Source organism: Epargyreus clarus, unplaced genomic scaffold (assembly GCF_041222505.1).
Source record: "Epargyreus clarus isolate Ecla_fem2 unplaced genomic scaffold, WU_Ecla_fem_2.2 ptg000007l, whole genome shotgun sequence".
Classification (NCBI taxonomy): Eukaryota; Metazoa; Arthropoda; class Insecta; order Lepidoptera; family Hesperiidae; genus Epargyreus; species Epargyreus clarus.
Window position 1 is genome coordinate 20176348 of NW_027332215.1, and position 14969 is coordinate 20191316.

General features: G+C 36.5%; 1 protein-coding gene across 1 annotated transcript in view; it reads left to right on the plus strand.

Annotated features, from left to right (window-relative positions):
* Nucleotides 1-14611, plus strand: part of LOC140743140 (uncharacterized) — a 129174-nt gene extending 114563 nt beyond the window's left edge. Inside the window, exons 11-12 of the mRNA XM_073074198.1 lie at nt 12283-12426; nt 14432-14611. Coding sequence (XP_072930299.1) covers nt 12283-12410 — 128 coding nt within the window. The 3' untranslated portion in view covers nt 12411-12426; nt 14432-14611. The remainder of the gene's footprint in view (nt 1-12282; nt 12427-14431) is intronic.
* The last annotated feature ends 358 nt before the right edge of the window (nt 14612-14969 follow it).

The following is a 14969-nucleotide window of genomic DNA, read 5'->3' on the forward strand; positions in this document are numbered from 1 at the left end:
CGTAAACAAATACCAAAACAGTCACATTTGTCAAAACGTAAAAACTACTGGTAAGGGTACTGATTCTTATCAAATAAACATAAATGATACATCGCGTATTCGGGTGTTACAAGGATATCGTATATTTTATTTAAAAAGAGACTTGTTAAAATGAAATTTCCGTATAGGATCCCTAATTATGGAGCTAAACTTTATATCAAAACTAGTGGTGCCAGCGGCTTCGCCCGCAATCCAATTTGAAACATACCAAAATCAACAACTACTTACGAATTAAAAATTAATTTAAAAAACCTTTTCCCACGGACTAAATTGTGAATCTAAACCATTCTCAAGTCCCCTTGAACACACACAACAAATTTCATCAAAATCAGGCCACTCGTTTAGGAGGAGTTCATTGACATACACACGCACATAAGAAATATATATTATAAAGATGAAACCCGCATGAACCTTTTTAGCATTTTTCGTGATTCCCTATCGGTACCTACATCTTCTCCTTATAAACTCAATACTGTTCAACTGCTGATCATGGGTTTCCCTGTGGGAGAGTTTGGGCCATAGTTCAGCGCGCTGGCCAAGCGCTGATTGGTATACTTCTAACATCCTTGGGGTTTTTTTCAAAAATTGTCAGGCGTATTAGTTTACAATGCGCATAAACTTTAAAAAATTGATGTGCGCGATTCTAACCTCGGATTTACTGTTTCAAAAACAATTTTAGCCATTGAGCTATCCCTGCACAATTGCCCATATGTAGATTTGCGGTTTTCATAAAATTATGACCTTAAATATAAATAAAACTATCTATGGACATCGTTTAATGCCGTGGGATTCTAGCAAAGATAAACATGTTTTTCAAAAACAGATTTTTAATATTATGTGGAAAAATGGATTTTTATAAAATTAATATAAGAACCAAGCAACCCTATTATTTGTCGTATTTCCCCCGCTTTGATGCGCTTATTAGAAAATTCTTTACTTTAAAATAACTCATAAGCTCAATAAACAACATTCCAGTAAACATTCAAGAGCAATTTGTTTTTATCTATTTTAAAATTAATTAGTTAGTGCCTAGGACTTTTTCTGCGTGATGACCAACTTTAGATGCAAGGTAACGCTGTATTATAATGCAAGTTTTTGGGCATCTGCAATCAACCCTTAATAAGTTTACGGTCCTATCTGAGGTCGGCCACGGATGTGTTGCTACCACTGAGTAATGAGTTGGAACATCTCGAAATAACTATGTCTACCTTAAAACCAGAACACGGCAATACTTAACACTGCTATTTTTAGGTGGAAATAGGTTAGACAATTATCTTGTCTCCTCATGGTGTATTTTGATGGTCATTTTTAGCTGATTGGTTTTTAACTTTTTGTTAATATCTCAAGTAATAATAACAGTATATCAATTGATTGGAGTTTTGAATTATTGGGATTGAAAATTAACTAAAAATTACAATTAATTCAGCTATCTGTGTTTATTCGTCGCATTCTACTTCAATGGGAATGGGATGTAATGATTTGAAGTTGAAACATTTTTCTTAGTAGTTAATCAGAAGTATGTGAATTACCTAAATGTTTTGTTTATATCTTTAAAATAACAAAGATTGCATGAAAGAGAGACTAAGGGCTCCTTCGTACGGGCGTTTATTCCAACTTAAACACAGCGCGTTGTCAGCAGTTATCGGTTTGGTATTATCATTAAGAAATTTTAAATAAAAAACGATTTAAAATACAAGCTTTTATCAATTAATAATAATTAAATTTTTATACTCGTAATTATAATATTTTCTTGCAATTATTTTTATAGATTTGCCTCGAACATGCAAGTTAACAAAAACCTTTTAAAATGGTTTCAGACGAATAAATACTGATGTTGAATGAAATTAAAAAAAATACTTATGGTACCCATAAATCAGGTGAAAGTGATTACTCTGTGCCGTAATGTACTCGTACCTAAGCATTAAAAATAACTCCAAATAATTATTGATTTTTACCTTTCAATGCAGCAGTTATAGCCTAGTGGTTAAGAAGCGCGGCCTCTCGATCGAGGGGTCCGAGGTTCAAATCCCAGGCACGCACCTCTGATTTTGAAATTTATGTGCGTATTAGAAATTAATTATCACTTGCTTAAACGGTGAAGGAGAACATCGTGAGGAAACCTGCATACCTGAGAGATTTATAAAAAATCTTAAAGGTATGTGAAGTCTACCAATACGCACTTGGCCAGCGCGGTGGACTATGGCCTAATCCTTCTCATTCTGAGAGGAGACCCGTGCCCAGCAGTGGTATAGTAATGGGTTGATGATGATGCCAAAACAAAATTGTTAAGTACATAGTTGTAAATAATGCTTAGTAAATTCTGCTATTTAATGATTCAGTACCTATCTGTACCCTTATCATGAGTTTTTACGTTTCGACGAATATGACTGTTTTGGTATTTGTTTACGTATTGGCCCATACAATTTCCAAGTTCTGGCACAATCCGCTAGGGGCGCTGATTGGAAATTCCATGGGCAAATACGTAAACAAATACGAAAACAGTCATATTTGTTAAAACGTAAAAAAAGGTAAGGGTACTGTGCACGGTAGTTAGACAGGATTGTACTATGTAGGTTGTACATGTTCAGTGTTCACTAGTGCACTCATATACGCGGCGTTGTCGCGGCGTCTACGCTGCGTGAACGTTCATTATCCTCCTACGCCGGAAAAACGCCCGTGTGAAGGAGCCGTAAATTGAATCCCACATCGCCTTTAGGCAACATAACACAATAGAGCAAAGACTTCATCAAAAGAAGAATTTTAATTAAAATATGTTGTGGAGTTGCATTCAAGAGGAATAGTATCTACGGTATTACTGCACTAATATACATAATGTGTAATTTTCGTAAGTGTTTGGTCGCTGAATTTTGCCATTTTTTATTTTGCACAAACTTCCTCTTACGAGGTTGTTCGCGAGGCGACTTAATTTAGTCCTCAAAGGTAGCAACATATTTGTGGTAAAAAGATAAAAAGTACCCTATGTCGCTTCCTGGAAGTAGATAACTTTCTCGTTAAAGTTCATACCGTGAAGTAGATGAATTCATTAATGTTCCTTTGAATATTGGAAGTTATGAGCATAAATTGATTTAACGATGAAGGAAAACATCGTGAGATAACTCGGCCACCGCGGTGGACTAGGGCCTAATCCTGCTCAATATAAGACCAATGGAATAGTAATGGTTGATGACAATGATGATGATGGGTTGATGAATTATTGATGATAAAATTTCAGAGAGATTCCAGAGATAATGTATTGATAATGAAAAAGATATAGATAGCTATAGGTACAGGTTTATCTTTTAAGCGAACCTTCACGGCTAAATTCGAAACTGTAAGAAATACAGAAAAAAGCTGAAAGGAATTGCGAAGCCGTCTTGACAAAAACTAAAACTGCGTTATTAGAAATTCTGAATCTGTTTCTGTGGCTGCTAATCAATCGAGTTCATTAAGGGAAAAACACAGCCTGTATTTTCCACCATCGAATAGAAATAATAAGGATCTAATTATAGGAATTAATGGTAAAAGACAATAACAGGAAAAGGCTAATTATTATAAAAGTGGCCCCTTACGTTCATGAGGATTGCACGGTCGTTCGCTATTTATATATAAATAACTAGTAGATCCCGCGGCTTCGCCCGTGTTTTATAAAAATAACATGACATACATATGTACATTGACAGTAGCGCCGTCTGTCGAAAATTGGTCGTACTAACTCAGAAACCTTCGTGGGCTCATGCACAACAACGTTGCTAAAGATCATCACATAAGCAAATGCATAGTTTGCGATTCTATAAGACAAGAGAGGGGTGGCGATCTGAGATCGATTAATCGAAGAATAAATCTTTTGGCCCAAAAAATCGATTATCTTAATCGATCTCCACTAATGGATGGATTCACTGAATCGATCTTTCATCCTAAAAAATCGAAAATTGATGTTTTAGAAGTTGGTTGAATTTGTAATAGACATTTTTTGCTGACGGGTACGTTTTTCAGTGGTTGTTTGGTCATGGTGACCTTTCTTTTTTTCGCTATCTTCGCCTTTTTAGCTGAAAAGATAGATGATCGTTTTTTGGAGAATCGATTCTTTGGACCTCGATTTGTTTGTGACTCGCTTTATTGCACTTCGATTCGAATCGATTCAAGAAACGATCTTTTTTTGTCAAGAATCGCCATCCCCCATTCACACTAACATTTGTTTTTATATATATAGAAGATAAGATTTTGAAGGTGGTAGAACCCTTTGTGGTTCGACTCCGGCGGCACCACCGCCACACCTATTTCTACCTAATAACAGCAGTGTTAGGCGCTGCTGTGTTCCGGTTTGAAGGGTGTGGTAAGGGAGACAGACTTTTCCGAGGCGTTCCATCTTAGTCCTCAAGGGTAGCGGCGCATCTGTGGCCGACCTCAGGTAGGAATATCTAATCCTATCTGACGTTGATACAGATGTCCATGGGCGGCAGTAGCCACTTACCATCAGGTGGATTGCATGCTCGTCTGCTACTCTTATATTATGAAAAAAAGATAAATAATACGTATAAAACTCAATTATTCTCCAGTGCCGGTATCGTTAAAAGTTTCGAGCCGACGCGCGAAATTTTTGTTTAGTCTAGGTTTTTATTTAGCGGGAAACAGTGTTAGTTCCGAACTGTCCGAAATACGAAATGAAAGTATGAAACGCTATGATCCGTTTGTAAATTATTATAACTTTATATTAACATTCTATGTATTTTACTGTTGATGTTAAAAATTTAGTAAATCTTTTAAGAATTAGGGTATATTCTATTTTGAAAATACCTTAAATTATAATTATTAGTGGCTAAATACAGTTTTTTTCACGTCCCAAAGCCCTTAAGCCTCTGGGATTTGCATAATAACAAACAGTAAATTCAGGCCTTGACTATAAATTGTGGGCTCAAAAGCTTCCTATATTAATATCATGAGAACTACAAAGACCGTATTATATTGAAACTACAATCAGGTATAATGAAACTTCCACGTGTACGCCGCATTATCCTAGGGATTAACGTGTTCATAGATAAATAATTTAAAAGACGTTTTTCTAGTCTCACAGCTATGGCTACACACTATAATTTCCTGCGTCGGGGATGCCATGGGCAGACGTAAAGATGAGTATACAAATACTCAGACTCGGAAGTCATAATACAGATGTCTGTATGGCCGGGGATCGAACCCGGAACCCTTTGCGCGTCAGACCGGAATGATGGCCGCACCGCCACGTCGGTCGCCAATTACCAAAGTATATCTTGCCGTGCCGGCAATGTGCATAGAGCGTACATGATTGATTTGCGGGTAAATGGGTACAATTATTTTCTATAAATATACGAGTAAGTTGTAAGTACAAAGATGTAGGAATGGTTGCTGGTTATTAAATTTTATTGGCGTGTCACATCCTAACACATTGTGACGTCATGTCTCGATCGGGTATCGTTTTGTCATAATCTACGACATGCGTCGTAAGAATCGACAACATGACATTGCATGGTTCAATACGCACGGTGTCGTAATTTTATTCTTATATTTTTTGGCTGAATGGGGGCACTTGAATGTTTTTTGAAATTTCGAATTTAGAATAGCGCGCTAAATTAAAATATTAGGTATTGGAATTGTGTAGGTTCCGTATACAAACTAAGCCGGCGATTTCGGTCGCGGTGGACAGGCGATCGCCGTCACGCCATATTAAAGTCGGCCCGAAATAATCTCGTTCTCGGTCACGGTCCGGTGACGGCGGCGGTGGACAAACGCCCTTAGAGTGTCTTCATAATTTCTAACATGTACTAGGTAGGTACACACGACATGAAACATATTTGGATAGTCGTGAATATGTTCATAAGTCGACCTACATATGCCTATATGTAGATACATATATGTACATGTATGGCGATAGTTCACAAGCTCGATGGTTGATGATGTCGGGTTCTGGGATGATGGGGTTCGAAATTTTGAAGAATAACGGATTCGTTAGCAGCGCGCGCGCGTCCGATCGGTGTTCGGTTAGGAGACGTTAATACGAATGTGTCGTTTGTGACGGCCGTGTATGACAGGTGAAATTATCTGTCATCCGTCACTGTCATGACCATAGGCGAGATTAGAACATCGAATTAGGATTTGTATTTGATTGTAAACAAACACTTTACGGTAACGGAACAATATATTTACATTGATATAATTTTTGATTATAATAAGCAATGCTTACTTAATTTATAAGATGAGTAAATTAGTATCAAGTCTTTTTTACTGCTCCCACGCAACTTGTGAAGTTTTAAATATATCCCTCACTAAAGAGTACAAATAGCTGCGATGAAAAGTGTCCATTTTTGATTTGTAAACTTATTCACGCTGGGTATGAATAAGTATTGTCATTATTAATTAGTAGGCGAAGTGAATACCTTTTTTTGTTTACGAGGGGGAAATCTTCAAAAGGTACCCGACGAGGTGGGAGCGACGAAGGGTTACGTACGATTTTTACCGCACTAAGAACACACCGGTGGCCGTCCGCAGCGCTTGGTGGAGAACCCCGGGATCTCTGATGGAACTCAACCGGAGTTCTCCAAGCACGATGCCACTATCAAGCTCTGCCTTGGGGGGAGCAGTTTACGCTCCTACCGCACACTTGGTGTTTACAACGGTATGCGGCCACGCACACCGCCTTTCTTCCCGATGTTGCTTGCTAAACGGTTCGAGCTCTTGCCGTCCGCAACCCCGGATGCCCTCTTTTAGTCGCCTCTTACGACAAGCAGGGGGTACCGTAGCCCTATTCTAGTCTCGGAACTACAGGGACAGGCGAAGTCAATATCTGAGGTGTTACTCCGACTTTACAGTCAATGTAACGAATAACGTTAAAGGAAGGTCTCGTAAAAATAAAAACTTCTACAATGTGTAACATGGTCTTTTATGGGAGGGTCACTAGCTGTTTCACTTCTAATGAACCACCGTGAACATCGAGGAAAGTGGACATATTAAATTTATGGTATCATATTTTTTTTATAAAATGAAATAAATAGATGTCGACAAAATATTATACAGGGTGAATTTTTCAAACGGGCCTTCAGGGCCAAATCCGAAACTATAAGGATTAGCGAAAAATGCTGAAAGGAGTTACGAGGCGAGGCGAGGAGGAGTTACGAAAAACTAAAACTGCATCATTAGTTTTTAAAAATGTCTTTTTCCCTAGACGGGAATCGAACGAGTTCATTTTGAAAAAAATACACCCTCTATTTTATTCCACTATCTGATAGTGTTGCTTATAAGGATCAAATTCTGGGAAGTAATGATAGATGACAAACTAAAGGAAAAGCCTCAATTTTAAGAAAATACATATTTTTTCATATTAATTTGGCAGTTAAGTTCCCGCCATTCATCAATTTAAACATTTCGTGTATTAGCATTTCGTATGACATTCGTATTATTTCCTAATATTTTATAAACAAAACAATATTATACTTCGGCGATCAGTACCTAGTATGAGTTTTTACATTTTAACACAAAATTACTGTTTTTGTATTTGTTTACGTGTTTGTCCCCCAGCGCCTCTAGCGGACTGTATCAGTACTGATAGGAAATGTATGGGAAATATGGGAATGGGAATTTTAATAAAAACGTAAAAACACAGTATCTACTAGTACGTTAGGGAAACTGCGATATTTACTTACAATTATTTTTATCAAAGCCCAGATAGCTCGCCACAGGATTGCCACTCCACTTTTTATTTTCTCTACACTGCCAATCAAAAATCAAAAAACTGTACACACGAAACGTAGTTAGGAAGCACTCCTCCATTTTTGAAACAATTTTGGTACCACAAATCGACAAGCAGTGTCCGAATACGAACTTCATATCTTTTGCATTGAAATTCAACTTTTTATACGCCAAAAATATGAAATATCTTTAATAAAAATAACTGTTTTATGTGCTACGCCGATGTATGGTTCCGACCCGAGTTAAAAATTTTACTAGTGAGGATTTATATTTGTGCAGTATACAGGGTGAATTTTTCAAACGGGCCTTCAGGGCCAAATCCGAAACTATAAGGATTAGCGAAAAAAGCTGAAAGGAGTTACGAGGCCGATTTTGATAAAAACTAAAACTGCATCATTACTTTTTAAAAATAACTTTTTTCCTAGCCGGGAATCGAACGAGTTCATTTTGAAAAAAAAAAATACACCTATATTATTCGACTATCTGATAGTGTCGCTTATAAGGATCAAACCTCGGAAGCCCCCTTTTTCGTCGCCTCTTCCCACGTATTCTCGTACCAAAATTGTCTAGTCCTGGATCTACAGGGATATACTCCCACCCACTACACAGAGGGTGTTTCAAATATTGCAATATTTGCAATTATTAAAGTTCGTACTAGTACCTTCGCCGTATATTGAAATTGTTTAGTTAAACGCTCGCAACTCACTCGTTTTGCGGAAATAGCTTGCGATGAAATTAGCTGCCTAATAAAATTAGGTCTGCCATGCAGTCCAACGACTGTCAACGTTGAAATAAAGTTTAAACCGTTCAAAATGTTTTTCATCGGCGTAGTAGGATGGATGGATTTTATGCGTGTATTGTCCAGAAACTTAATTATAATGGCGAACGTGCATACAGTCCACTTGATGGTAAGTGGCTACTGCAGCCCATGAACATCTGTAATCAACCCCAGATAAGATGTCTATCTGTGGTCGGTTACAGAGAACTAAGCTTTAATGAATTCGGAAATGTACGTCTTCAGTCAAACCAAAATACAGTGACGCAACACGGTTGTTACTAGGCAGAAATAGGTGTGGCGGTGGTGCCGCCGGAGTCGAACCCTAAAGGGTTCTACCACCTTCAAAGAACCGTCCGTGCCGTTGGAGTCGAAACAGAGAGGGATCACCTTCGAAATTTATTGAATTGTATTTCAAAGCAACACAAAGAAATTCATATTTCATTTTTCGAGTTCGTGGCAAAGGTGCTTTGTGATATTAAATAAGTTATTGGTGAAAGCCGAGTTCCTCACTTCTGATAATCGGGTTCCTCACTTCTTCTACGTCATCTTCCTTCTCAAATCTGCACCACACAGCTTTTAGCATCCTTAAAGTGACCTTATGTCCCGTTTTGAACAGGACAGTCCCTTTTTGACATCGATGCTTCGTTCCGCTGTCCCCGAAATGAACTTCGGGACACAAAATTGTCCCGTTTTCCTAAATGATAATAATGATAATTAAATATTAAAATCATAATGTTTTAAAAGCAAATTTTTCATGTAATTTACAGCAAACTCTTTCATCTGATACCCATGTTATCATATCATGGATAAGAAATTTTCCTCCGTTTTGAATTTCTAGTAACTTCTAATTAACTTCAAATTAAGTAACAGTAAGTAGGATAATTGTGAAAAAATCATAGGGTCCTCCATGTATCAGTTTTCGAAAACGCCCCACACTTTTGCCACAATTATACTATTTAATGTTCCTTAAATGATTCCTAGATTCAAAATTATTTTCTACTTTTTAGTTGAATTTATCATAAAAGCGTGTTTTTTTTAACTACATTTTTTCAAGTAAAAAGTAATTGACATAAAAAATCGATGTCCCGTTTTGACTGAAATAATAGATGGGCACTTTAAGCATCCTACAAGCTAGAACATCTTTTACGTTACGGCAGGATGGCGCTCAGTAGTGAGACAGTAAAGGGTTGAGGATAAAATAATGAATAAAAAATAAAAATATTTTATTGATCTTAACACAGACACATTTACAAGTCCCAAGAGCCCTGTACTTCTACTCGTACCGCAACTGCATACAGTGTGTTATTCAACAAACATGTCAATACATATATATTTTTTATAGTTACATAATTTCAAGCCTTAATTAAATATGAAGGAATGAATGTATATGTGTTTATTTGTGTACCACTGTGTGTGTGTGTGTGTGTGTGTGTGTGTGTGTGAGTTCGTCCGTGTACGTGTATAAAAATACCAGTTATCTATTAAATGTAGATTGCTCTGTTTCGAATGAACGGTGAATTACTCGTAATAAATTGACATAACGTTGTTCGATTCCTATAACTTATTAAGTAATTAGTTGTAATCCTCAAAGGAGAAATATATAAGGAAGTACACTTGGCCATGATGAGGTTTTTAAATCAGTTACTAGGTTTCATTGCTTCCTTTGTTCCCGACCCTAAAGAACCTTTAATATTGGGTGCCACTCTAATAGCTTTGAATGTACTCGTTTTTTGTATGGACGGCATTGATAAAAGATTATTATGTAATAGCTCTATTGATGAAATAATCTGCTATTAATATAAGTAATGGATGTTTGAAAAGTTGTCATTCAATGTGAAATTCGACCTCATATATTTGCCATTTTTTAATAACACTTGTTTGATCTTACTCGGTCTTTAACAGCAACGAGGAAAAAAGAAAGTCGGTAGACAAAGAACTAAGAAACTAGCAAAAAAATAAAAAATAATTATATTCTCCCCATGCTTTAAAACTTATTCATACAACAACATACAACGTATTCCCATAGTTTAAACACGAATCCAGTGACGTCTTATACTTTAAAATCCGAAAAGGTGTATACTCTTAGACTGCTGGGCACGGGTCTCCGCTTCGAATTAGAAGGATTAGGCCATAGTCTACCGCGCTGGACAAGTGCTTGGATTGGTAGGCTTCAGTCTGAAAACAATATTTCTCAGATATGCAGGTTTCCTCACGATGTTTTCCTTCATCGTTTAAGCAAGGGATAATTAATTTCTAATACGCACACAACTTTGAAAAATCAGAGATGCGTGCATGTGATTTGAACCTCGGCCCTCTCGTTCAAGACGCTTAGTTTCTTAACCATCAGGCTATCGCTGCTTTTACATACATATTCACATACATACGTACGTTCATACATACGCTGCACAGACTTAAATTTTCTTTGCCTATTCATTCATAAATAATATACAGTGAAAGCAAAATGAAATATTGAAAGCCATGGCTTTCAATGCCATAGTCCTATGCTGGGGCTTGATTCACTATGGTATACGGTATCCGGGTAATAACGGACAATACCAAGTTCGGTTATACTCGTAACTCGCCTAAAACTAAAACTTAAACGCCGCACACAAGAAGCGCATATGTTGAGAAATTTCTTCACAAAATAAAAACTAGATTAAACTGGTTCGCAAAAACCATTACGTTTTTACGTACTCCATTTTCTCTTATATTCATTATTAATAGCTTGTTGTACCCTTTTTTATACATGTTTTTCCAAACGCGCTAGCTAAAATCCTGTTATTACTCGTGGCTAATCTCTATCTATCCCACCTTTGCTTGATTGCCAAATTTATATGTTTTTTATTGATTTACATTTCTTACACATAACGTTTTTTAAGCCTTAATAAATTTAATGGGTATATAACTATATTTTGTTATATTTACTTGCAGCCACATTTCGACACGCAACCTAGCGATTCTGTCTTAATTAATTTCCAAATAACTAAGTATAAAAATAAAATATGTATTTCGACTAAAACACGAACATAGAAATCAAGCAGTCGGATAGTAGTTTATAAAATAACGCGCCTGATCGCGTTACGTGCTTTTTCATCACGAATCCGTCCCCAGGGCTTACGTATAGACCACGTCACCACTATTTTATTTTAAATAATTTCATAGGAAACACAACAAAGTTTGCCACGGTAACTAGCTGGAATCGATTGGTCTCATACATTATGCGGAAAGCTATCTTGCTGTTTATAATCAAATATGCAAATGACTGGTAATGGGGACCGAACGTCAGTCTACTTGATAATTCATGGAATGCACTTCTTTTCCAAAGGTCACGGACTGCCGTGACAATATGATTGTTGGCGTCCCCCTTCGAATGTAATTTAGGTATTTACTATGAATCAATGTTATTTGAATATTAAATGAAAATTGGCTAAGTGAGAGTCGCTCGCATACGGACGGTTCCTTATCATCAAATTTTCATTTACTTATTTTGAAAGTTACATAACTTTTACGTTTAAGAACCTATTGCAGTTTAATAGATAAAGCGAATGATACCTAAATTGCATGGTGACCGCCATTTATTAGTTTGACCTGTATGTACACAATTTTAATAATTTTGGCCCATTTTCCTTTCCAGGATTGTCAGGATTAACGATTTTCCTTGTGCGATTTGAGTGTGGTGTTTACTTTTTAAATTATAATTATATTATTTTATTATGTATATGTGACGTGTGTATGTATATTTTGACCAGGACTGATCGAGTTCGAAATGGAGGATCCGAACGTACCGAGCCACGCGATAGTGAAACTGCGCAGCAAGCAGCTCGTGGACGCACAAGTGAGCGAGTTCGACGTCCCGGACGTGCCCGCCAAGAAGTGAAGTACGATGGCTAAATGTGAGTTAATTTTGTTCCGATCCGGTACTAGTTTAAGAAAAAATATTGTCACTGACAATTTGTAAGTGCCTCCGTAGTAGGCCTATACAAAATAAATATATATCATTTTATAGTCTGGCCGCCGAAAGAATCCATTCCTAAAGGCTGCCAGAGAGATTAAACATGATTAGAGATGGGTGTAGTAACATTTGCTTGTATCGATTCTAACTTTTGAATCGTAAAGAAAATGTAAAGTGAGATTAATGTATTCTGAAATATTAATAAATAAGTATAAAGTAAAATAAATATAAATTTGAAGCTGCTAGAACCCTTTGTGGTTCGACTCCTTCGGCACCACCGCCATACCTATTTCTGCCTCATAACAGCAGTGTTGCACTGCTGTGTTGCGAAGCACTGCTGTGTTCCGGTTTGAAGGGTGAGGTAAGTGTGACATACTTTTCCGAGGCGTACCACCTTTGTCCTCAAGGGTAGCGGCGCATCTGTGGCTGACTTCAGGTAGGAATATCAAATCCTATCTGGGGTTGATTACAGATGTCCATGGGTGGCAGTAGACGCTTGCCATCAGGTGGACTGCATGCTCGTCTGCTACTCCCATATTAAAAAAAAAGTAAAGAAGAACAATAAAGTAAAGAAATTGATTTCATTGTTGAAAATTTATAACCATCTTCTACATACATGTAAAATAAAATATAATGGATTATATTATTTATCAATTCTAATAAATCGTTCCATGTTTTCTAGTCACATATTTATTATTGGTAATTTATTATTATTCATTTATTTTATCTTTAAAACGTTACACAAATTAACAAACATACTTATTATTTTATCATATAATGATCTTAACACTGCTGCCGCCGGAGTCGAACGAAAGTCGAAAAAGTATATGTACTTTCTGAACCCCTGCAACGTGTATACAAAACTTCATGACAAACGGTTATGTAGTTAGGACGTAAAAGTATAGCCAACAAAGTAACATTCGTATTTATAATATTAGTTAAGATAATAATGTAGTAATAAGAAATTACTTAAAATAAACACACACATTGCATAACGATGTTACGAGATGAGAAGTAATTAATAAATACGAGTCGCATTCATTAGGGCATGTAAAACAACACGTGAAGGAGTTTCGCATCTGTAGGTACAGTTACATAATATCTTATGATTTACGTTTTAATGTAGTTTTCAATTTATTACGTAGTTTTCACGATCATAATATAACATAGTAGAGTGTGTGATCCGCGGCTTCACACGCATTAAAAATTGAAAGTATTAGGGAGAATTCATGGGTTTTTTAATATTGATTCGCGGGAAACCCTAGTCCTATTCCTAATGTTGACTAATGTTATAAATGCGAATATGAGTGTGTTTGTTTGGTAAACTTACTCGTCTTAACTATCGGTTGTGATGAAATATTGTACACATGTAGTCACTTGTCGATAAAAGTACATTGGTTACGTTTTATCCCAAAAACAGTACTGTACCCCTACCATGAGTCTTTACGTTTTGACAAAAATATACTGTTTTGGTATTTGTTTACGTATTTGCCCATACAATTTCCAATCAGCGCCCCTAGCGGATTGTGTCAGAACTAGAAAATCATATGGGCCAATACGTCAACAAATACCAAAACAGTCATATTTGTCGGAACGTAAAATCTCATGGTAATGATACTGTGCAGTATAAAAACTTCTTAGGGTGGGATTCGTTAATAGATGGTAGAATCGATTATCCGATGTCGATCTTTAATTTTTATCACAACAATCGCTCCATTATAGCATGGTTCGGTTGGTTTCTGGTAACGTTCATTTCGTACGAGAGTTTTTAGGACTCCGTACCCAAATGCTTGCGCGAGTTTAAAAAAGCTAGGCATTCCACACCGCGCATCGTGGCGCATCGTGGCACAAGAAAAAAAGCGTCGTGAGTTCCCAGCCTTAGAAAACTTTACGTAGTTAAAAAGGATTTAGTACCATATGCGCTCATTGTTTTTTTTTAATTCCAGATGATTACGACTGTTGAAGCATGAAGACGGAAATGTAACCGAAAATCAATCTCTCTACATCTATCTACGAGTAGACATACTGACATCTAATTCAGCTTTATTTCTTGATATTCGTGGTCTTAATAATATATTTTTTTTTATTGAAAAAACTTTTAATTTTAATTACCCTCTGAAAATTACAGCGAACTTGAAAAGAGGTCACTGACGACTCGGAGGCTTAAATGAAAATTACTTAATTTAAATATCACCGTATAAGAACTTCGTCGGCATGATCCAAACGGTATTGCTATATCTACTTACTACAATTTTTAAACTCCAATTTTTAAACTCCAATTTTAAAAATCTTTTCTTTTCCTTTAGCTTTACCTTTGTCTCAAATATAATTCCTGTGAACATTTTCAACGTTTTTGGTCACAGGGTTTACACTATAGTCGTCACAATTTAATAGGCCCATTTTGACATATGCCATCGCTAGGCTCTAAGCATGTTACATACAAATCGATAACCAGAGAAACCGATTTTTACGACAAATCGATTA